The 24807-nt window shown below is 39.7% G+C and overlaps 1 protein-coding gene across 1 annotated transcript in view; it reads right to left on the bottom strand.

Annotated features, from left to right (window-relative positions):
* Positions 1–17941, bottom strand: part of LOC150076658 (uncharacterized) — a 61571-nt gene extending 43630 nt beyond the window's left edge. Inside the window, exon 1 of the mRNA XM_090386024.1 lies at positions 17732–17941. Within this exon, the coding sequence (XP_090242150.1) occupies positions 17732–17871 (140 nt within the window). The 5' untranslated portion in view covers positions 17872–17941. The remainder of the gene's footprint in view (positions 1–17731) is intronic.
* Between the last annotated feature and the right edge of the window lie 6866 nt (positions 17942–24807).

The following is a 24807-nucleotide window of genomic DNA, read 5'->3' as shown; positions in this document are numbered from 1 at the left end:
TTTGCATCTTGACTTTCTACAGTCCAACTTTCCTAACAGTGAGGTAATTTTCCTTGGTGATTTTATTGTTCACAATTCCAACTGGCTTACATTTTCTAGTTACACTGACCCAGCTGGTCAAGATGCTGAGGCTTTTGCAATTACTAATGACCTTGCACAGATTGTTTATTTACCTAGCAGAATACTGGACAATCCTAACCACAGCCAACACGCTTGATCTTTTTCTTACAAACAATCCCTCTACGTACACGGTCGAAGCAAGTGGTCCTTTAGGCACCTCAGATCACAGCTTGGTGATTGTCTCTTCTCCAATGGAGCCTTTATCCCTTGGCTATTCCCAACCTTGTTTTGTTTGGCATTACAAGAATGGAAAATGGGATGACCTGCAAGATTTCCTTTCTTCTTTTCCTTGGTCGGATTACTGTTTCAAAACTTCTGATGTCAACGTTTCCTCAGATCGTGTCGGTAAAATTATTCTTGTACGAACGGAATCCCTTATTCCACACTACACTTTAAACTGTCTTCCTTATCTAACCCTTTGGTTTTCCAATAAATGTGCTAAAGCAGTTCAAGAGAAGAATGTTGCATATCGTAATTGGCTTGTTATCCAATTCTTTAGTTTTGTTTTTTGTCTACACCAAAGCTCACAACAATTATAAAGCAGTTATTAATCAGTCCAAACTAGGTTTTGAACAGGCTAAGAGAAGAAAACTTGCTGAGCATTCTGGTCTCTTGCAAAAGCTATTGGTGGCAACTTTTACCCATCTCTGCCCCCACCTCCATCAAAACCAGATGATTCTGTTGTCATTTCAGCCAAGGATAAAGCTGACATTCTAGAATCCCATTTTTCTTCCAACTCATGTATTAATGATCTTGGTAAAATACCTCCCACCATTCCCAAAACACTCCATTTGATGCCTCCTGTGGTCTTCCGTCAAAAGGATGTCAGAAGGATTTTGACGAAACTTGATGCTCAGAAAGCTCCAAGTCCAGATTATTTCTCCACTTGTTTTCAAAATCTGTGCTCCTGAACTTAATCCTGTTCTTTGCCACTTTTTTTTTCACTTTCATATTCCAAAGGTGTTTTTCCTTTTGCTTGGAAATTTGCTCATATCCAGCCAGTTCTTAAAAAGGGTGACAAATCCCACCCATCTAATTATCGTCCCATTGCAATTACTTCTACTCTTTCTAAAGTAATGGAGAAATCAATTAACCACCAACTCTTAAACTATCTAGAAACCTTCCATCTGATCAAGGATCGCCAATATGGATGCCAGTGTTGACCCACTGGTGATATTTTGGCTTATGTTACCCATTTATGGACAAATTATTCCATTATTGTTTTCTGTATTTATAAATAATATTGATGATGGTATATCAAGCTTAATGTCCAAGTTTGCAGACAATACAAAGGTTGGCAAGGTTGTTAAGGACACTACTGATGCTATGTTGCTGCAACAGGATCTGGAAAGGTTGAGCAGATGGGCTGAGAGGTGGCAAATAAAGTTTAACATTGACAAATGTACAGTACTACATATGGGAAACAGCAAACCCAGAGCAATGTATCAACTCTGTGGTACTACACTGACAGTGGTAGAGAATGAAAAGGACCTGGGGTTAATTGTATGGCAGATATGAAGTTCTCTGAGCAGTGCTGCAAGAGTAACTCATGGTGTCTTGTCAATGATATACAGGAATTTTTCTAGCAGGGATAAGGAGGTGATTATTCCATTGTATAAGGCAATGGTCGGGCCACACCTAGAGTACTGTATACAGGTCTGGAGGCCTCATTTCAAGAAGGATGTAGAGCTGCTGGAATGAGTACAGAGAAGGGCAACAAGATTAGTGAATGGAACAAAGGCTTAAGTTTTGCAAATTACAGTGTCTGGAGACTAGGCACCAGCGAGGTGATCTGATAGAGGTGTATAAAGCCTTGAATGGTTTGAGCATGCTCAATGCTGATGGGATTCTTCCTCTTGCTCAGAATAATCACCTGATAGGGCATAAATTCAAATTGGGGAAAGACAGATGTAGGACAGATGTGCGGAAATTTGCCTTTAGCCAGCGGGTAGTTGGTTGGTGGAAGACTCCAATCCCTTGTTGTGGAAGTTGATAGCCTAAATAAATTAAAGGCTCAGCTGGACAGGTATTTCGAAAGTATATCGATACTTTCGATACTTATGCTGCACAAGCTTGCTTTCTTGCATCATATGCCTCTACTAATGCTAATTACAATGGAAAAGTTTGGTGAAACATAAGCAGTTGCTCTATTGACACCGCAAAGGCTTTTGATCGTGTTTGGCATAAAGGTCTTCTAAACATTAACGTTATGGTTTGCCAACTGTTTTGCAATTGGTTATCCAGTTTTCTCTCTAATTGCCCACTGAGGGTGATGGTATATGGCTCTCTGTCTTCTAACTTCTACACTAATGCTGGTGTCTCTCCCAAGCTTCAGATCTTTCCCCCACTTCTTTCTTCTTGTATATTAATGACCTTCTTCCATTGACTGGAAATCCTATCCATGGTTTTGCCGATGATAGCACATTGCTTTCCACTTTAAGAAACCTTGCCCTGCTCAATCAAGCTTCTACTTCTTGAATATACCCTACCAATTCCATAAATGACGAACTCCAGGTAATTCTTCAGTGGGGCAAAGACAACTCAGTTGATTTCAATCATTCTAAAATTCGGTCTTGCCTTATATCTCACAAAAAGGATTCTTCTGCTCCTGTGCTTATCTTTGGTGACACTTTGATTTCTAGTTAAGATGATATTTCTTTTGGGGATTAACCTGACTTCTAATCTCATTTGGCACAAGAACATTACAAATATTGCTTCCTCTGCATCTAAAAAAACTGTTTTCTCCTTTGCTCTCAGTATTACTTTTCTTCCAATCTACTCTACCATGGAATATTGTTCCCACATCTGGGGCGGTGGCCCCAAAACTTCTCTAAGGCTTCTATATTCCATTCGGAAGAGGGCGGTTAGGTTAATTAATGACAATGACTCATCTCTAACAGAGTCTCTCCACTCTCTGGCTCATAGACGTACTGTTTCTGGTGCATGCCTTTCATACAGATACTTCTATGGGCACTGTTCTTCTGAATTGGCTTCTATAATTCCTGCTCTCTCTTTCAAAACAGTCTGAAGAGGAGCCGCCACCAGCCAACATCCATGTACTGACCATTTTCAAACTCACGGAACCAACTTTTCATCATCCTAGTTGATTCATTCAACTGCCATTTTCTGGAAGAGCCTTCATACGTATTTCCTGAAAATTAGTGTCTACAGAAATTCCAGTCTAATGTCAAAAAATATCTTCTTTCGTCTTCTCAACCTCCAACCCAAGCACAGTACTAAGTACTATAGGTTCCAATACCTCTCATGTTTGGGGTTTCCATACAAAAAAAATAAAAATAAAAAAAAAAAGTATCCTGTCAGTATTGAGCCTGCTCAAACCATTCAAGGCCTTATACTCCTTGTTCAGATCATCACGCAGGTGCCTAGTTTCCAGTAAGCACACCCCTTTGTCCCTCTCACCAATCTTGTTGCCCTTCTCTGTACTCATTCTATAAACTAGATCCTTCCTAAAATGAGCCCTCCAGACTGGTATACAGTACTCAAGGTGTGGCCTGACCATTGCCTTATACAAAGGGATAATCTCCACCTCCCTTAGTGTGTACGTAGAGAAATGTACCACACAGTTGGTACGTTTCTCTTGGGTTACTGCTACCCATATGGAGTACTTGGCATTTGTCAATGTTAAACTTCAGTTGCCATTTCTCGGCCCATCTGCCTAACTTTTCTACATCCTGTTGCAGTAGCATACTGTCTTTACTGTCATTAACAACCCTGCCAACCTTTGTATCATCTGCAAACTTGAACATTAAGCCTGATATACCTTCATTGATATCACTGATAAATACACAAGAACAATGGGCCCAGCACCAAACCCTACAGGACTCCGCTAATAACATTAGTCCACGTAGAACAGTGTCCATTTATTACCACTCTCTGTCATCTCCCACTCAACCACCCCTTTATCCATTGCAGTAACTTGCCTTTAATGCCATACCTCTCCAATCTGTACAGCAGTCTTCCATGTGCAACAGTATCAAAAGCTTTCCTGAAATCCAAGTTTATGATATCAAAATTATTTTTTTCATCCCATTCCTTTGTGACCACATGGTAATATCCAAACAAATTGGTCAGACAAGACTTTCCCTTAACAAACCCATGCTGTGTCTGAGCTATTACTGCTGTCTAGTTTAGGTGATCCTGTATCACCTCTTTAACCAGTGACTGCATTATTTTTGCCGGAACAGAAGTTAAATAACAGGTCTATAATTATTTGTCATCCTTTGAACCCGCTTTGTGAATTGGGAATACATTTGCACATCTCCAGTCCATGTGGACCTCCCCTGACTACAAGGATGCTCTCATAATTATGGCTAAGGGTTTGCTTACTTCCCTTGCTGCCTCCATTATAACTTGATAGATTCCATCTGCCCCAGGTGCCTTTTTTATGTTTAACTTCAATTTTTTCTCCTCCACTTTGCTCTCAGTTATTACAAACTCACTTAGCTCCCTGTTAGTTTCATAAAATTCTGGCAATCCCCTCCTTGAATAACTCCTCATGTGTGAATGTAGATGCAAAATACTCATTCAGTTTATCAGCTACTTGAGCAGGATCACCAATAGTCGAACCATCTATGTTAAGTGGACCAATCTGATTCATCCCCTTCCTTCCAGAGTTTACATATGTAAAGAACTCTTTGCTGTTTTTCATTGTATCATTCACCAAAGATTTCTCGTAATCTGCCTAGTTCCCCAGACAAAAAAAAAAAAAAAAAGAAAGCAAGATGTCAAAATAAAAAATTTGCTTCTTGTTTTCTTCCATATTAAAGGAACCAATTCACACTGTCAATCAAACAAATTACATTGAAGCTCTGACAAAGCCGTGTAAAAAAATTTGAATGAAGAGACCGGAACTGTGAAAAGATGGTTGGATGCTCTATCAAGACAATGCTCCAGCACAGTGTGCTCTCTGTTCGCCAGTTTGTGGCCAAAAAACAAATCCAGATGTGTGAACAAGCACCCTACTCACCAGACATAGCCCCTTGTGACTTTTTCCTCTCTTCCCTAAACTGAGAAGTGTACTTAAGAAAACCCATATTCAGTCCACTGAAGACAAAAAAAAAAAAAAAAACCACCCCAATATTAAAAGGGCTTACAGAATATGAGTTTCAGAAATGTTTCTGAGAATGGAAGAATTCCCTTACAAGTTATTTCATTATATTTATCTTATTGCAACAGTCTCATTATTTAATAGCCACACCTTGTACTAATATGTTTTTTTTTTTTTTTATGTAAACCCCAAATACGAGAGGTATTAGAACCTATAGTACTTAGTACCGTGCTTGGGTTGGAGGTTGAGAGGATTAAAGAAGATATTTGTTGACATTGGACTTAACTTCTGTAGACTAATTTTCAGGAAATTCGTATGAAGGAAGGTTGTTCCAGCAAACAGCAGTTGAATGAATAAACGAGGAAGATGAACAGTTGGTTCTGTGAGTTTGAAGTTGGACAGTAAATGGATGTTGGCTGGTGGCAGCACGTGTTCGTACTGTTTTGAAAGAGAGAGCGGGGATTATAGAAGCCAATTCAGAATAACAGTATCTGTAGAAGAGGCATGCAGCAGAAACAGTACGTCTATGAGAGAACGAGTGGAGAGACTCTGTTAGAGATGAATCATTAATTAACCTAACTGCCCTCTTCTGAATGGAATCAAGAAGCCTGAGAGAGGTTTTGGAGGCACCACCCCAGATGTGGGAACAATATTCCATGGAAGGGCGGATTTGCGATTTATACAGAGTGAGCAGCTGTTTAGAAGAAAAGTAACACCAAGAGCGAAAGAGAAAACCAAGTTTTTTAGATGCAGAGGAAACAATATTTGTAATGTGCTTGTGCCAAGAGAGATTAGAAGTCAGGGTAATCCCCAAATGAGATATATCATTTTGCCTAGAAATCGGAGTGTCACTAAAGATAAGCATAGGAGCAGAAGAATCCTTTTTCCGAGATATAAGACAAGACTGAGTTTTAGAAGGGTTGAAATGAACTAAGTTGTCTTTGCCCCACTGGAGAATTACCTGAAGATCGGCATTTAAGGAATTGGTAGCAGATTTTCGAGAAATTGAAGCTGACTGAGCAGGACAAGGTTTCTCAAAATGGAAAGTGGAATGCAATGTGCTGCGATCAGCAAAACTATGGATAGGATTTCCAGTCAATGGAAGAAGGTCATTAATATACAAGAAGAAAAGAGTGGGGGAAAGAACTGAACCTTGAGGGACACCGGCATTAGTGGAGAAGTTAGAAGACAGACCCATCTACCATCACCCTCAGTGAGCGATCAGAGAGAAAACTGGATAACCAATTACAAAAAACAGTTGGCAAACCATAAGATGGAAACTTGTTTAGAAGACCTTTATGCCAAACATGATCGAAAGCCTTTGTGATGTCAAGAGCAAATACTTGTGTTTCACCAAACCTTTCCATTGAATTAGTCCATAAATGGGTAACATAAGCCAGAATATCACCAGTGGATCGACACTGGCAGAATCCATACTGGCGATCGTTGATCAGATGGAAGATTTCTAGGCGATTTAAGAGTTGGCGGTTAATTGATTTCTCCATTACTTTAGAAAGAGTAGAAGTAATTGCAATGGGACGATAATTGGATGGGAGGGATTTGTCACCCTTTTTAGGAACTAGCTGGATATGAACAAATTTCCAAGCAGAAGGAAAAACACCTTTGGAATAAGAAAGTGAAAAAAGGTGGCAAAGAATAGGAGTAAGTTCAGGAGCACAGGTTTTGAGAACAAGTGGAGAAATACCATCGGGACCTGGAGCTTTCTTAGCATCAAGATTCGTCAAAATCCTTCTGACGGAAGACCACAGGAGGCATTGAATGGAGTGTGTTGGGAATGGTAGGAGTTGTTTTCCAAGATCATTAATACATGAGTTGGAAGAAAAATGGGATGCTAGCAGGTCAGCTTTATCCTTGGCTTAAGTGACAACAGAACCATCTGGTGTGGACAGAGGTGGGAGTAGAGATGGACAAAAGTTGCGGCCAATAGCTTTGGCAAGAGACCAGAATGCTCGGCTACGATTAGGGCAAGAATCAAGTTTTCTCTCTTAGCCTGTTCAAACTCTAGTTTGGACTGATTTTAGCATTACGTGCTTCTTAAAGAAGCATGTATGAGCCAGCAATGGGTCACAATGTCACATACTGCAATGTGCAGTATGTGACATTAGTTGATCCAATGAGTTTCCCTTACACCTCTCAACTTGTCCTAATGAAGAGTATTTTGAAAGCATTCAATAAAATGAATTGAGAGAATTTTGTTAAGTGAGAAATTTCCAAAGATCAGTGCCACAAAAGTAAAAAAGGTGTGTAAACGATTTCCTTTATTACACTTTGTCCAGAATGTCACAATTCAGTATGCTACAGTAGTGTATTAACATATATTCATTCCAGAAACCTCAGTAAAGATTTTCTGTTGGCAATGTTTTGATGAAAGATATGTCAACAGAACTGGAAGAGTAAGACAGAACATTGTCTTTCTCTTCCAACCCCCCTTACCCTGGTCGTCAATGATATGCAATTTATGGGTCCTCATACCAGTGAGCTTCAACATGAAGGCTTTGAAAAATGCTTCAATGTCTTAGAATAAATTGCATGACAAATGGATATGTGGAAATTACTGGGTAACCAACTGAACTGATTACAAAATACTTTTGAGTCAAGTGGAAGAATTTCGGTGAATTACAGTTGTCTTGTAACAACCAAATCCTCTGCTTGTGCCGTCACAATGGTTGCACTGGGTATTACCCCCATGTGCAAGTGCTAAAATACTGCACCTAATATAATGGAGATGCTCACCCAGGTGTGAACCAAAGTAACCAGGGACTGTGGTATCCATACCACAGAATGGCCCCCTGCATTACCAGAAAATACTAGGTGGTAGGCGACTCATCAACCAGTGCAACATCACCATTTTGCTTGGAGGCTCAAATTGGAAAAAACCACATTTAGCCTCCACAGCAAAGCTCTATCAACCCAGATCTATTCCATCATGCAGTATGATTGAGTCTTTAAGTTATGATGAGCAGTATAGAGAAGTCCAATCTTCCTTACACTTCAGCTCTAAAACGGAGTGGGCAGGCTGGTTGCTAGATAGTCAACTGGACTGAACTTATTTGTAAATAAGAGGCATTCAGATCAGCTAGTATATGGTATGTATGTGGCTGAAGGGGGGGAGGTCATTTTAAATGCTATTTCAAGCAACTGGATGTATTCTTACTGTCTGTACACCATATCCAAAAATTTCACCACTTCAAACTTAACTGCAAAAATGTCAAACCTGCCGAAAAGGTCCTCATTCATTTCAAAAATAAGTCATCTCAATTAAAAATCTCAATGATGTCCATTTCTACCTGCAGTCTGCCAAGCCTCACATTTTCTGAAAGAATCCCAATTATCAGTTACTTCAACCACTGCTCATCTCAGTTTCCTAATTATTTGTTGTATGATTCCTTTCACTTCAAAGGTGATACTCCTTTGAAACTCCAGCCGACTTCCATTTTCTAGTGACATGAATCCAGCTGGTCAAGATGCAGAGGCTTTTGCAAATACTAACTAATGACCTTGACCAGACTGTTCATTTATCTATCAGAATACCACACATCCAACATTTATCATGAAGAACCCTTCACATGAAACAAAGTTCAGTGGTCTTCTAGACACCTCATAACTGGGTGGACTTTTCTCCAATGCCGTTCTCGGCCTCTTGTTATTCAGCATTACAAGAATGCAAAATGCAATGTTCTGCAAGACTTCTTTTCCTCGGTTGAATTATCGTTCAAAATTCGATTTGAAATCATCAATGTTTGCTAGGATCATGTCAGTGAAATTATTCTTCTAGGGATGAAATAATTTTTTCCACACGCACCCTTAATCTTGTCCTTTATCTAAATCTTGGTTTTTGAATGAGTGTGCTAAGTCTGTTCAAGACAAGAATGTTGCATATCGCAATCAACATCAAAAATCTGGAGGTCCATTTTCAGCCTACACTAAAGCATGCAACAATTGAAAGCAGAAATTTCAGTCCAAAGCAGAAAATCTTCTTATCCAAACAGTAGTTGAGCTTTCTAGTCTCCTGTGTAAACCATTGGCTACAACTTATGCCCATCTATACTTCCACCTCTTAAACTCTGATGGTTCTACTGCCTCCTCAGCTAAAAATAAACCAACTTACTAGCATCCTACTTTTCTTCTAACACTTGTATGATGATCTTGGTAAACTACTGCTTTCCATTTGCAGTGCACTCTACTCAATGTCTCCTGTGGTCCTCTGTCAAAAGGATGTCAGAACCCTGAACGATCTTGATGTCAAAAAAAAGCTTCACATCTTGATGGTATTTCTCCTCCTCTAGAAACCTGTGCTTCTTCGCTTCCTCCTGTCTTGTGTTGCCTTTTGAAACTTTCTTATTCCACTGAAATTTTTCCTTTTGGTAAGAAATTTGCCCAGATCTAGGCTGGTTGCTAATACTAGCACTGCAGTTATCGCAACACACTTATCTCCATGCTTTCCAAAGCAATTTCCTAAACAATCTTGAAACCTTCCATCTGATCGATGACTGCCAATATGGATTCCATCAGTGTAAAGCAACTGAAGATAGTCTACTTGACTTGATTGTCATCGATTCAAGTGGACCTAATTTCGGCGAAGTCCGGTCAGGCGGTGAAAGCCAAATCCTCTGCTTGCACTTGGGTGCAAACTCTCGTGTGCAATTTCTGAAATACAGCAACTAGCATATTGGAGGTGACCACAAAGGTGCCAACCAAAGTACACAGCGTGGTGAGGCTTACCCAAACCACACTTTACTATGTGGTAAATTAGCAGAGTCATACGATGCAAGAAAGCAAGCTTATGCAGCATCAGCCAAAAAAAAAAAAAAAAAACTCCCATTTCACCCCTCCATTCGTTCCAAAAGCCTGTCCAGCTCAGCTGGACAAGCATTTGGAACTATCTGCTAGATAGTGACTGTACTCTCTCCAGTCACTATCTAGTAGAGTAGAGGTAGCAAGATTATACACTAGCTGACATGGAAGCCTCCTAAAGAGTTACCAACAGGTTCAGTCTGGTGTACTAACTAGCGGCCGGCCTGTGAACACCATTTTAGAGCTGTACCCTCAAAATGTAAGGAAGATTGGATCTCGCTACGATGTTCGTCGTAACCTCAAAAGTCATGTCATACTGCATGATGGGGAAGGGTCGACCGGAACTTAGCTCTGGAGACTAAACATGGGTTCCACCACTTCAAGCCTCCAATAAACAAGGTGGTGATATTGCACACCGGTTGATGAGTCATCTACCACCTAGTATTGCCTGGTAACACAGAGGGGTGGCATTCCTCCATGTGGTGTGGGCGTTACACCTCGACCCCTGCTTACATTCGTTCACACCTGGGGGTCACCCACAGTGTGCTTGTGCATGGAGGTTATACCCAGGATTACTAACAGTCCAACCATTGTGAAGGTGCAAGCAGAGGATTTGGCTGTCATAGACCGACCGGACTTCGCTGAAACTGGGTCCACTTGACTTGAATGTCACCCGAATATGTTCCATCAGCGTTTTAGACTCCCAGGTAGCAAGTACAGCTTGTATGGTATATCTGAGAGAATGTCTGTGACAACCTCAAGGACCAGACATGGTGGAATCCATGTTCTGTCTCCAGAGCAAAGCTCTGGTAACCCACCACATCTCTTCCATCATAAGGTATGATTAATGCCTTTTTAGGTTATGAAGCACATCATGCTGAGACCCAATCTTTCTTACATTTCGAAGGTACAGCTCTAAAACAGTATTCGCAGGCTGGCTGCTAGATAGAACAACAGACCAGACCTACTTGTAACCCTCTAGGAGGTTTCCAGATCAGCTAGTGTATAATCTTGCAACCTCTCCTCTGCCAAATAGTGAATCGAGGAAGTCCGAGTATTGCGCATGCGGAGGGGAAACTGTCAAGACCACGTTATGCCAAGGAGCTGGGTATATTCTTACCTTGTGTATGCAATATCCAAAACTTTCATCACTTTGTACTGCATATCCTTGCCACCTTTTCTTACTTATGAATACACCACGAATTGTCAAAATAATAAAACAAACTTAGCTGCAAAAAGATCTAAAACTCCCAAACACTTCACTCATTTCAAAAATATATGTGGTTTCAGTTCTAATTTAGATTTCCATTTACAGTCTGCCAAAGCCTCGTGTACTTTTTTTTGATAGAATCCCAGTTATTGGTTAATTCAACCACTGCTCATCTCAAATATCTGAATTACTCACTGTATGATTCCTTTGCTTCAAAGGTGGTACTTGTGCATATGACCATTCTGATATTCCCTGTTACAGACAGTAATTTGCAATCAACTTCAGCTGGCTTCATTTTCAAGTCATACAGACCCGACTGGTTGAGATACTGAGGCTTTTGCAATTACTAATAACCTTGCACAAGTTGTTCATTTACCTACCAATACACAAGATTATTATAACCACGCAGCCAACCATTTGATCTTTTTCCCACAAACGACCTTTACAAGTACAAGAGTGAGGTAAGTGGTCCTCTAGGCACCTCATTCACAAATTGGTGATGATCACTACTCCATTGGAGCCTTCCTCTGCAGCCATTCCCAACCTCATGTTGTTTGGCATTGCAAGAATCTGCAAAATTTCTTTTCTTTTTTTTTACTTGGTTGGAATACTGTTTCAAATCTTCCGATGTTAATGTTTACTCAGATCATGTCAGCGAAATTATTCTTGTTTGTTTGTTATTTGGTTTTTAGGAGCATTAGCAACTAAGGCCATATTGGTCCGGGGATATGCGGTGGTCATTCTCTGACCTTTCCGCATCCTCCGTATTTGGAGGGCACGGGCTTGAACCCCGGCCTAATCAAGAAGTGTGTGCTACGCACTGCTGCTCCTGCCCACCTGGCTACGGAGGCGCAATTATTCTTGTAGGAATCCTTTATTCCACACTACACCTTAAAATATCATCTTTTATAAAAACCATAGTTTTCCCAATATGTGCTAAGGTTATTCAGGAGGAGAATGTTGCATATCATAATTGGCTTGTTTCGAAATCTCCAGGTTCATTTTCTACCAAAGCCCACAATTCTAAAGCAGCTTAGAATTAATCAGTCCAAACTAGATTTAGAACAGGCTGCAAGGTAAAAAAATTTGCTTCTTGTCCAAATGGTAGCTAAGCATTTTGGTCTCTTGCCAAAGCTATTGGTCAACTTTTGTCCGCCACTGTTCCTATCTCCGTCAAAACCAGATAGTTCTATTGCCACTTCAGTCAAAGGAAAAGCTGACCTGCTAGCATCCAATATTTCTTCCCACTCATGTACTGATGACCTTTAAAAACAATCTCCCACCATTATCAGTACAATCCATTCAATGCCTCCTGTGGTATTCCATCAGAAACATTTTCATCGAGCTTGATACTAAGACTCCAGGTCTTGATGGTATTTCTCCACTAAGTCTCAAAACCTGTGCTCCTGAACTTAATCCTGTTCCGTGGTGCCTTTTTTCACTCTTATTCCAAATATACTTTTCCCTCTGCTTGGAAATTTGCTCACATCCAGCCAGTTCCTAAAAATGGTGAAAAATCCCTCCAATTATTGTCCCATTGTAGTTGTTTCTACTTTGTCCATAGACAGGCAAAATAGCCATAAAGTAATGGAGAAATCAATTAACTGTAACTCTTAAACTATATAGAAAAATTCATCTGATTAATGATTGCCAGTACATATATTGTCAGTGTTGATCCACTGCTGATATGGCTATTTTACCTATCTATGGGCAAATTCAATGGAAAAGATTGGTGAAACTCAAGCAGTTGCTCTTGATATTTCAAAAGCTTTTGATGGTGTTTGCCTAAAGGTCTTCTAATTAAGCTTCCATCTTATGTTTGCCAACTGTTTTTTGTAATTGGGTATCCAATTTTCTCTGACTGCTCACTGCAGGTAATGCAGTGAGCAGTCAGAGAAAAGGTTCAGTTCTTTCTCCCACTCTTTTCCTCTTGTATATGAATAACCTTCCACTGACTGGAATTCCTATCCATAGTTTTGCCGATGACAGCACATTTGCATTCCACCTTCCAGATTGAAAAACTGGTGGAATGCGATGTGCAAGGATTGCCAGTAGGACTCCATTATATCATCAGCAAACTTGGACATTATGTCCAATATATCTTCATAAATACCACTGATAAATATAGAAAACAACAATGGCCCAACATTGAACCCAGGGAGACTCCACTAATAACATTAGCCCACAAAGAGTAGTGTCCATTGATTACCACTTTCTGCCATCACCCACTCAACCATTTCTTTATCCATAGCAGCAACTTGCCCTCAATGCCGTACTGCTCCAATTTGTATATCAGTCCTCCATGTGCAACAGTATCAAAAGCTTTTCTGAAATCCAAGTATATGATACCAAAATTAGTTTTTTTCATCCTGTTCCTTTGTAACCACATCATAGTATCCAATCAAATTTGTCAGACATGAATTCCCTTAATATACCAATGCTGTGTCTGAACTATAACTGCAGTTTTGTTTAGATGATTCTACAATGCTTCTTTAACTAGTGACTCCATTATTTTCCCTGGAATTTAAGTTAAATTACTCATGTCATTGATCTCCTTTGTGAATAGGACATACATTTGCACATCTCTAGTCTGTGGGAACCTCCCGTGATTCTGGGAATGCTCTTATAATTATGGCTAAGAGTTTGCTTACTTCGTTAGCTGCCTCCTTTAATATAACTGGATAGGTCCCATCCACCACAAGGTGCCTTTCTTATGTTTAACTTCAACAATTTCTCCTGCACTTTGCTCTCAGTTATTATAAAATCATTTAGCTTCCTGTTAAAGTTTTATAAACTTCTGGCCTCCACTTTCAGGCAGAATCACTCATGTGAATCTAAATGCAAAATACTCATTCAGTTTGTCAGTTACCTGAAAAGGATCATCAAAAGTCAAACTATCGATATCAAGTGATTCATCCTTCCTTATAGAGTTTAAATTAACTATATAATATCGATGTAGATACACCATAGTTAACTAATAAAATTAAACTACGTATTTAGTGAAGGCATTCTTTTAATTATATCTCATTGTGGCTACCATACACAAGATACCAGATATTGCAATACTTTGAATAAGTAACGCTTCTCTAACAGAGAAGACTACTGTTACTTATTCTCAGTGGGCACCACCCACCCAGACAGCACCGTTTCACAGCTTGTTGGCCTTTCATTGGTGGGTGGGTGGGCAGGTACCCTGGTAATGCAAACATGCCATCACCGTTGCAAAGTTAATTCCCAATTTTATGAGAGATACCAAATGGTGAACAGAATGATTCTGTATCTAAAGACTAATGCACAAGGCATAATTCCATATGGTTTAAATGAACTATATATTATTGGTGAAGATACACCATAGTTATCCCATAAAATTGGCATCTCTCATATTGTGGAATTAACTTCGCAACTGTGATAGCATGTTTGCATTACCAGGGTACCTGCCCAACCACTGATGAAAGGCCAACAAGCTTTCAAACAGTGCTGTCTGAGTGGTGCCCACTGAGAATAGTGCAATGCCTGGTATCTCATGTGGGTAGCCACAATATGAGATATAATTAAAACGATGCCTTTACACTACATACGTAGTTTAATTTTATGGGTTAACTATGGTGTACTGACACCGATATTATATAGTTAATTTAAACACACATGGAATTATGCCTTGTGCATTTAGTCTTTAAATACAGCATCATTCTGTTCATTTGGCATCTCTCACAGTGGAATTAATTTTGCAACTGTAATGGCAGGTTTCATTTTTGAGAATAAGTAACAGTAGTCTTCTCAACTAGAGAAGCATTACTTATTAGAAGTAATGCAATACCTGGTATCTTGTTGTGAAGGTAGCCACAATGAGATATAATTAAAACGATGCCTTTACACTATATACGTAGTTCAATTTTATGGATTAAGTATGGTGTATCTACACTGATATTATATAGTTAAGAGTTCACATAAAGAAATCTGCTTTTTTTCTTTGCATCCTTTGCCAAATACTTCTCGTAATCTGCCTTCGATTGCCTGACCTCCTTTGTGACTTGAGTACAGATTAGCTTATGTCTACCATAGGCTTCTGTGTCACCTGATTTTTAATTTATTGATAATTGTAAGACCACATCCTGAATACTACAAACAAGTCAGGAAGCCTCATTTGCAGGACCTAGAGTCGAAGCTGGATTAGCTGGAGAGAAAAGCAACAAGATTAGTGATGGAAACAAAATGGTACTCTTACTAGGAAAGGCTTCAGTTCTGCACTTTGCAGCACTTGAAGATTAGTCTCCTGTGAAAAGATCTGACTGAGGTGTTTAAAGCTTTCAATGGACTGAGTAAGCTCGAAAGTTGAGGAAGGACAAATGCAGAATGGATGTGCAGAAATCTGTTTTCTGCCAGCATGTAGTAGTGGCATGGGATGCAAGAAAGCAAGTGTATGAGCTTATGCAGCATCAGCCAAAAAAAAAAAAAAAAAACACGCCATTCCCTCCAAATGCCTGTCCAGTTCCTCCTTAAATTTATTTAACCTGTCAATTCCACGACAGATGGAAGTTTGTTCCAGCATTTAACCACCCGCTGGCTAAAGGCAAATTTCCGCACATCTATTCTACATCTGTCTTTTCTTAATTTGAAAATATGCCCCCTTAGGTTCTTAATCTGAACAAGTGGAAGGATCCCATCAGAATTCAGCGTGCTCAACCCATTCAAGGCCTTATACACCTCAATCAAATCACCGCGCAGGTGCCTAGTCTCCAGCCACTGCAATTTACAGAACTTAAGCCTCTCTTGGTAATAACATCCCTTCATTCCCCTCACCAATCTTGTTGCCCTTCTCTGTACACACTCAAGCAAATCTACATCCTTCCTAAAATGAGGCCTCCAGACCTGTACGCGGTACTCAAGGCGTGGCCTGACCATTGCCTTATACAGGGGGACAATCGCCTCCTCCCTGCTAGCAAAATTTCTATATATCATTGACAAAACCCCATGACCTGCCCTGGCAGCCTGTCTGCATTGCTCAGAAAACTTCATATCTGACTGCACAATTACTCCCAGGTCTTTTTCATTTTCTACCACCTTAAGTGTAGTACCACACAGTTGGTACGTTTCTCTGGGGTTACTTCTACCCATATGCAGTACTTCGCATTTGTCAAGGTTAAACTTCAGTTGCCACTTCTTAGCTCATCTGCCCAAATTATCTAGATCCTGTTGCAGTTGCATTTGGTTGATTGTTGGAACAAACGTCTATCTGGTATAGAAGGAGTGGGTAGTTTGAATAAATTCAAGTACCAGGGCAAACTGTTAAGAGGGCTGGTAGTTTTTTTTTTTTTTTTCCTTTTCGGCTGATGCTGCATAAGCTTGCTTTCTTTCATTCTTTCTTTCATTTGAAAGTGTGCAAAGAGGGGAAATGAACCTGTTGGGATTGGCAAAGGCATCCATACAGGGAAAGACTTCAACATGCGGGCTTCTAACCTTTGTAACAAGGCAACTTACTTGGAAATCTGGGGTCTATAAGGCTGGGGAATAATAATATACTGCAAGGAGAAAGTAAAATAAAAGAGGGCAAAATTTTAGTATAAATTATTCTAAATTCAAGGCCACAATTCAAATTATGGGGGATGATTTTAAACTAAATTGCTAGAATACATAGCCTCCATGGGCATTTGCGGCTGACAGTTTTATTCATATTTTTTTTTTTTTTTTTTTTTTTTTTTCCTGTAACAGCAAATGCCCAGAGCTTCCTTGCACCATATAACACTTAAAACATGAAATAAATCAATTTTATTAGTACATGTAACACAAAGATTGTCTTTACTTTTTTCAACTGTAAAATTTACACTTAAACGACTAATTTGTTGACTGAGTTCTGTAAAATGATTTAACAGATTTGATCCACAATGGCCCAGGGCAATTTTCCAACAATGCGTTAATTATTCTTGGAAAATTAATTACTCTCAGAAAATAAAATTAAGATAAAATTTGATTTTTGTGTATACGTAATGGGGAATGAAGTATACACGCATTTAAATATAAATAAAACTGAAAAGACTGATATCATGGAAGCCAAAAGGATTCAAAAATTTCAGTAGAGCCAAAGCGTTCGCCATAAAACTTTTACAAATGGAACTCAAAACGAAAATGACTCTTCCTTATTAATATATACTGCGAATCAATTTTCAAACTTAACCAAATCAGGATTTTTCACAATGCAATTTGTGAACGGCCCCCCAACATCGAAAAATCAATTAATAAATGGGTGTGAACTTGAATGCCAACACAACAGCCATTTTGTACAAGTAAAGAATCGCAACACCACAACCACCATTAATGCCACTATACACGCTTCACTTCAGCTATAAACGGCGAAATACCAAGATAAATTGTTATTACTAGAATCACTAAACAATCTATGGGCCCCCACGCCCCACCAAAAAAAAGGGTTGACATTCTAAATGGATCAATGTAATTCGCGGGCAATTGTCTTAAAAAAAAAAAAAAAACAAAACACAGTTTTATTAACCAAAATTACTTACCTCCAAAATTTTCTAGGCGGATTGGTAGTACATCCAGTACAATTTACCGTGATCGCATCGCCTGGGTTTGGTCTGTTTCCCCAACCTGGTTTCAACAATTCTTTTATAACGCCAGCACTAACTTGCATTACACAGGCCATTTTTCCCTCCTTGTGAAGAAGATGTGCACTAGCGCCACCAACAAAGTAAGAGTAAACAAAAGACCTTGTGAACAGACTGATAAGAGAAATAATATTTGTGGTGGTGTTAGTGTTCTTGGCTCTTGGAAATTTACGACTCAAAGAAAATAAAGATATATTGCGCCCATTTGTATTAAAATGGAAATAATATGATATGTTGCCCGTCTTCTAATAATTATCACATAAGTATACTTTATAAGATTGATATGTCATTTATTGAAATTAAATTTATTTCAGATATAATTCATACGATGGTCTATTCTGATCTTGAGTAAGTTCATCAATTTTCAAGAAAATATCTACAATTTGATTTCTTAACTAATGCTATTGTTTCCAACCATCTTTGATGTTCTCATTTCTAATTTTTCGTAGAGTTCATTAATGTCTGGGTATACTAATCCTGAACCTTTATATTCTAATGCTGTTGTTATTAAGCTTAGCCTTCTTATATTTTTTTTAAATGCTTACTTTCTTGATTCATTCAATCCTTATCATCAGGAGACTTGGTCTGTCTTTTCTTCCGACTTAAGAGTTTTAGTTTAGCAATTAAACTTTTATTTAGTTCTTCTAATTCAGATGTTGCTACGGTTGTGATAACTGAGAGGTAAGTGGAGGAGAAATTATTGAGGATAGACAAGAAAAGCGCATCTGCAGAAGGAAGAATCTATCCAAATTTATGAAGACAGGCAGCAAGGGAGGTAAACAAACCCTTAGCAATAATTTAGAAATCATCCGTGGACTCGTGAGGTCCCTATGAACTGGAGAAGGGTGAATATATCCACAATTCATAAAGTGGGATGAAAAGGCGACATGAGTAATTTTACAGAGTGTTAGTTTAACGTCTGTTCCAGGGCGAAAAGTGAAATCATTGTTTAAAGACTTAATGCAGAACCATTTGGATGGGCATACAATTACATGGATTTGTTAAGGAGCCACCTTGTCCAACCAATCTGATGGGTTATTATGATGGAGTGACCAAGGAACTGGAGGCAAAAAAATAATACTCACATGGTATCGTTGGATTTCCGAAGGTGTTTTGATACCGTGGAACAAAAAACACTGCAGCAAATTGGGGCAATGTGGCATTAAGGGCAAGATACTGCTACGGATTAAGGGATGAATAAGAGGAAGAACACTGAGAGTTGTTATCAATGTGTACTGCTCATCTGGGATTAATATTATAAAGTAGTAGAGATCCGCAGAATTCAGTGCCGGGCTAATTGTTGTTTTTAATATTTATCAGAGAGATATTCATAGAGGTATATCAGGTTTAATGTCAAACTTTGCAGATCATACAAAGGTTGGAAAGGTGGTTATCGACAGACATAAAGGCGGGTCACTGCAACGAGATCTATGAAAATTGGGTTAAGGTGCTAAGAAATAGCAGTTTAATATTAACAAATGTAAGGTACTGTATGTGGTAGAAGTAACCCCAGGGTAACTAATGAACAGTGTGGTTCAGCCATGACTACTGAACTACTCTGATTTTTCACTTTTAATATGGTACAGCAACCTATCCGTTTTTGCAAAAAAATCTATAATTCTGCCATGGAATGCCCAGAAATTTGAGAAGTCATAGCTTGGAGAATTCCTAGAAAAGTTGCAGGATCAAGCCCACACTAGCCCCGCTACTAACCAGACTCCGTTTGACCGAAAACCGCTTTCCCTTTAACACGCTTTTCTTTATAAACGTACTGAATTTAGACAATGTCTTATTAGCTCAAACAAATCTCTTCTGCTACAGGTGGGTAAACATATTCTAAGCAACCTCGACCAAACAAAAATAACCATCATGTTGTATCTTTCCTCTCATTTCATACAGACTTTACAATTTAAAACTCTGTCCAGTCACAAACTTTCCACTTATCCTATTACTCCATTTTATGTACCCATTAATCATACGTTCTGCACTTGCAATGGAATCATCGCCAGAATTTTCGTGATTGTGTGTTAATTATGTGTTAACTACACTGGTGTGCAACACATAAGGACCAACACTATTTACAAAGGTTACAACCACAAAATCGAACGAAACAGCCTGTGACGATTTGCATAACTGTGGCCGTTCAGTAAAAAGATGGTACACATGCAAAAATTTGAATCGTGATGAGAGGGCTCAAATAAATAGATAAAAGCAGTTATGTGCAAATTACCGAATGGTGAGCACGATCGTTACAGACGTTCGATGGGTTTATACAGTGCTATAGACATCGAAATGTCTGGTATACAACATTTGGATGACTTTACCTGGGGTCGAATAATTGGGAAGGTCGAATAATTGGGAAGGTGCGAAGAGTATGGCTGCAGAGTTCGGTATCGCCCATAGCTTCATCTCACATGTGTGGTCAGCCTTCAGAACGACAGGTACAACTGCTCGAAGGACCGGTGGTGGTCGTCCACGAAAAACAATGCCCAAGAGGGACCGACACTAGGCAGTGGGATCCATTGCAAACCAGCTGCACAGGACGCAGGATATTGCGGTTTACTGTGGCCAAGCGACTCCACAAAGGTGTACTGTTTGCCCGACGGTCAGTACGCTGTGTCACTTTAAAACCTGCCCATCTGAAATACCGTTTAGAGTGGTGCTCGAACACATGCACTGGAGAGCAGTACAATGGGGTAAGGTACTCTTTACTGATGAGAGTAGAGTCAGTCTCAGCAGCAATTCTGGACGTTAGCTAATCTGGTGAGAGGTTGGCACATAGTATCACCCCGCAAACATCGCTGAAAGGGATCGATATGGCGCCGAGGTGTTCTCATCTGGGGAGGCGTTAACTTGGATGGATGTACACAACTCCAGATACTGGAAGGCGGTACTGTAATCGGTGCACTCTACTGTACTGAGGTAATCCTTCCCCATGTGCCTCTGTTCCGAGGTGCCATTGACCCCGAGTTCGTGTTTATGGATGATAAAGCCACGCCCCATCGCCCTGCAGCTGTTGATATGCTTTTGGAAAGTGAGGACATTGGCCTGCCCGTTCCATCGATCTAAATCCCATCGAACACATATGGGACGCTCTAGGGAGACGCCTAGCGGCACATCCACACCCTCCAGAAAATGTTCACCAGCTGAAGATGGCGCTGACAGAGGAATGGGCGATGTTACCGCAAGTACTTTTGAACAACACTATTCTAAGTATGGACAGGCGGTCAAAGCCTGCATCGACATTAGGGGTGGACATATCTCCTATTGAGGACCACCTCTTCCCTTTGTTCCATCTTTGACAGTGATGCATCTGTATCATGGTAGCCAGTGCTATATGCCATTTTTGAATAAAATCCCTTTGTACCGTTTTGTTCCTGTTGTTGTGTCGGTGGTGCTTCCTTCGTCATTTTTGTACCTCACGAGGTTCCGTTGGTATGCTTTTCCCATATCCAGAACACTCCTAAGAGAAACTATAGGTGAAAACCTGACTGGTCCTTAATTTTTGCACACCAATGTATTATGAGTCAGAATTTGTATGTGTGTTTGTCGTTTAATGTCATTGTATGTGCTTGAATCTCATTATGCATTCGATTAATTTACTTGTCCTCATTTTTGTTGTATTATATTCTTATGCATGTTCTTTTTACTGTAAGCCCTATAGCCTAGATCGTATTTACACTTCTTCGGGCCCGATGTGCTAAACTCTTGCGGGGCCCCTTTAAAGATACTAGTGTCCAAAAAAAAAGAAAAACTTGCATATATAAATATAATCAGAAAAACAGAATATTTTACCATTATTTAAAACTATTTAAATACAAACGTGGTAATACTGCAAAATATAAAGATTCGTGTTTTTTTTTTTTTTTTTTACTTTTTGTCAAAATTGACTTTATTGGGAGCTTTTAATATCTGCGGGTTCCCAGGCTTAAACCTCATGTGCCTGTGCCTAAAATCGGGCCTGCCTAGAGCGGTTTTTTAGTTCTCCCGGGTAAAGCTTATCAGTGTCAGGGTAATTCTGATAAGCTAATAAACGGAATTTATCACACACAGAGTAGTGGAGAATTAAAAACATCTGGGGTAATTGTGAGTCAGAGATGAAATTCTCTGGGCAGTGCTGATTCGCTGCCAAGACGGGGTTTGTCAATGACATGCAGAAACTTTGATAGCAGAAATAAGAAATTGGTTATCACTTTCTATAAGGTTATGGTTACACCTCAAATTAAGTACTGTATAGAGGTCTGGAGGCCTCAATTTAAGAATGATGTAGATTTGTTTCAATGGGTGCAGAGAAGGACAACTAGACTGGTGAGGAGAACAAACGGATGCTCTTACCTAGAAAGGCTTCAGTTCTGCAGTTTGCAGAACTGAAGCGTCTCGGGACAAAGCACCTGCGAGGACAGCTGATTGAGATGTACAAAGCCTTGAATTGAATGATCAAACTGAATGTTAATGACATAATTACACTTGCTGAGACTACACAGAGGGCCTAAATTCAAGTAGAGGAAGGATAGTTGCAGGAAAAATGTGCAGATTTCCTTCAGCCAGCGAAGAGTTGATCGTTGGAACAGGTTTCCATCTGTTGTGGAAGTGGATGGGTTTAATAAATTAAAGGAAAAACTAGACAAATTCTTGGAGGATATGCTGGGGTGAACTGTGCAGATTTCTTTTCCCCCTTTTTTTTTTTGGATAATAATATATAAGCTTGCTTTCTTGCATGATTCTCCATAACTACTATTGCTGCCACTTGGGTTGAAGTGAACAATAAATTTGCGTTTTTGCCTTGTTGATATTTTGGAAATTCAATGAGCACATGCATGAATCTGACAGCGGTATCGCAGTGAATATATTGAGGCGGTTCAGTTCCAGTCAGCAGGTAGTGGTGTGAGTGTATCAGTATGTGCTATCGAAAGAACTGGCGAAATATTGTGGATTTGGGCGGGAACTGAATATTCAAATTTTTTGCATCACGATTAATTTGAAAAAAGCATTTGTTAATACGGTTTTGCCAGATTTTCTTCCATTGTACAGGGTAATTTCCTCAGGATCTCACCAAACAAGACTTCAACAATACTGCTCAGAGGAACTTTGACCCCTGTAGGCCACCGAAAGTTAAAATTGAAGGTAAAACTTTTAAATTATCCACGCAAAGTGAATACTTGGGGTTTATCTTGAATTCCCATCTCTCTTTGCGACCACATCTAATGTACATCAGAGATAAGATTCGGAAATACTCGGCGATGGTCGCGAGAGTCTTCAGAAGGGACTAGGGCCTAAACAGATGAATCCTGTAAGTTTACAACAAGGCCGCCCTTATCACAATTATAACTAAAGCCTCTCCCCTGATTCTGCCGTTCCATCTTCACACACTTTCTTACTGCCAGAAATAATAAGATTTTTCATCGGAAATATTGACTGGAATGCTTTTGACTCTTCCGTTCTTCTAGACCTTGATGGACAGAAACTTGCTTCTTTTGAAACCTCACCTATTTCTCATCAAGTGAACTACATTCAGAATGCTATAAAAAAAGCGTCATATAAGTCTTCTAGGAAAAAGAGGGTTAATCAGAAGACGTGTAAATGGTGGACGCAGGAGTTATCCCAGTTAAAAAGGGAAGTTCATCGAGCCGGTAGGTACTACCAAAAGCATAGAGACTGGCCCCAAGCCAACCTTAATCGTTTTTACCAGCAGTATTCTTCATTGAGGAAAAGCTACGTGAAGGCCATTGCCTCTCGAAAGCGTGAAACGTGGATGAATTTCGTTCACACCTCTGGAAATGCTAACCCTTGGGGTCTTCTTTACAAGATTGTAAGAGGAAAAACCTCTGGTTCTAACATATTTGGCTCAATTTGGCGGACTCCGTGGAAATACTGAACTGAAATGATCCTACAAATGCAATCTTAGATGCTCTTTTCCATTGTATAATCCTACCACAGACGTAGATGTTCATTCTAAAATCCGATCAGACAATGAATTTTATGTGTCCTCAACAACCACGAAACCTTTTACGTTGGATGAACTGCAGGCTGTCTTGCATAAAGTTAATGTCCAGAAGTGCCCTGGACTACATCTTGTAGAAAACATTTTTATTATCAGAGTCTTGAAATTAAAACCTTATGTTCTTCTAAACTTATTCAACAGATGCCTTCAGGAAGAAACATTTCCGGAAATTTGGAAGATCGTTCTAGTTAAGTTGATCAAAAAGCCGGATAAGCCTTCTGGAGCGGCTAGATCGTACAGGCCGATCGTTCTGCTGGCCAATTTGGGTAAATTGCTGGTGCGACTAATGGCCATTAAATTGAATACCCTACTGGTAGAACAGGATCTGCTTTCAAGGAGTCAATATGGGTTCTGTCCCGGAAGTTCCTGCGAGGATGCTCTTCTGAACTTTGTTTCTTCAGTTCAAAACTCGGTACAGAAATGTACCCTGGCCGTTTCCATCGACTTCGAGGGCGCCTTCGACTCCCTTTGGTGGGAGAGCGTCCTGAAGCGTCTGCGATCGCTAGGTGCTCCAACCACCTTTACCTTTTATTCCGTAATTACTTTGCCAATAGAAACATAATAGTCAAGGCTAAACGTACCCAAGTATCAAGATCAGTATCTAGAAGGTGCCCACAGGGCTCTATATTGGGTCCTTTTACATGGAACATGGTGCTGCAACAGTGGCTCTCCCGGTCTTTTGATAACGTCAAAATAATAGCGTATGCAGACGTTCTCACCATCTTGGTAAATGGTAACTCTAAGGCCGATCTTGAAACTACCGGAAATTTTGTTCTCCGGGATCTCTACAATTGGACTGTGGCCAATAAGCTTAAAATCAGCTTGCTGAAAACAAAGATGATGATTCTTGGATCAAAGTTGGATATCTCTCGTCCTCCGTCGGTCAAGATCAACAACATTCGTCTCCCCATAGTTAAAGAGTACAAGGTTCTAGGAGTGTAATTGATTCCAGTCTCGAGTTTATTCCTCACTT

This window comes from Mastigoproctus giganteus, chromosome 12, assembly GCF_048544385.1.
Source record: "Mastigoproctus giganteus isolate SK-2022 chromosome 12, ASM4854438v1, whole genome shotgun sequence".
Lineage (NCBI taxonomy): Eukaryota > Metazoa > Arthropoda > Arachnida > Uropygi > Thelyphonidae > Mastigoproctus > Mastigoproctus giganteus.
The sequence above is the reverse complement of the archived record's forward strand: the minus strand, read 5'-3'. Positions and strand labels throughout refer to the sequence as shown.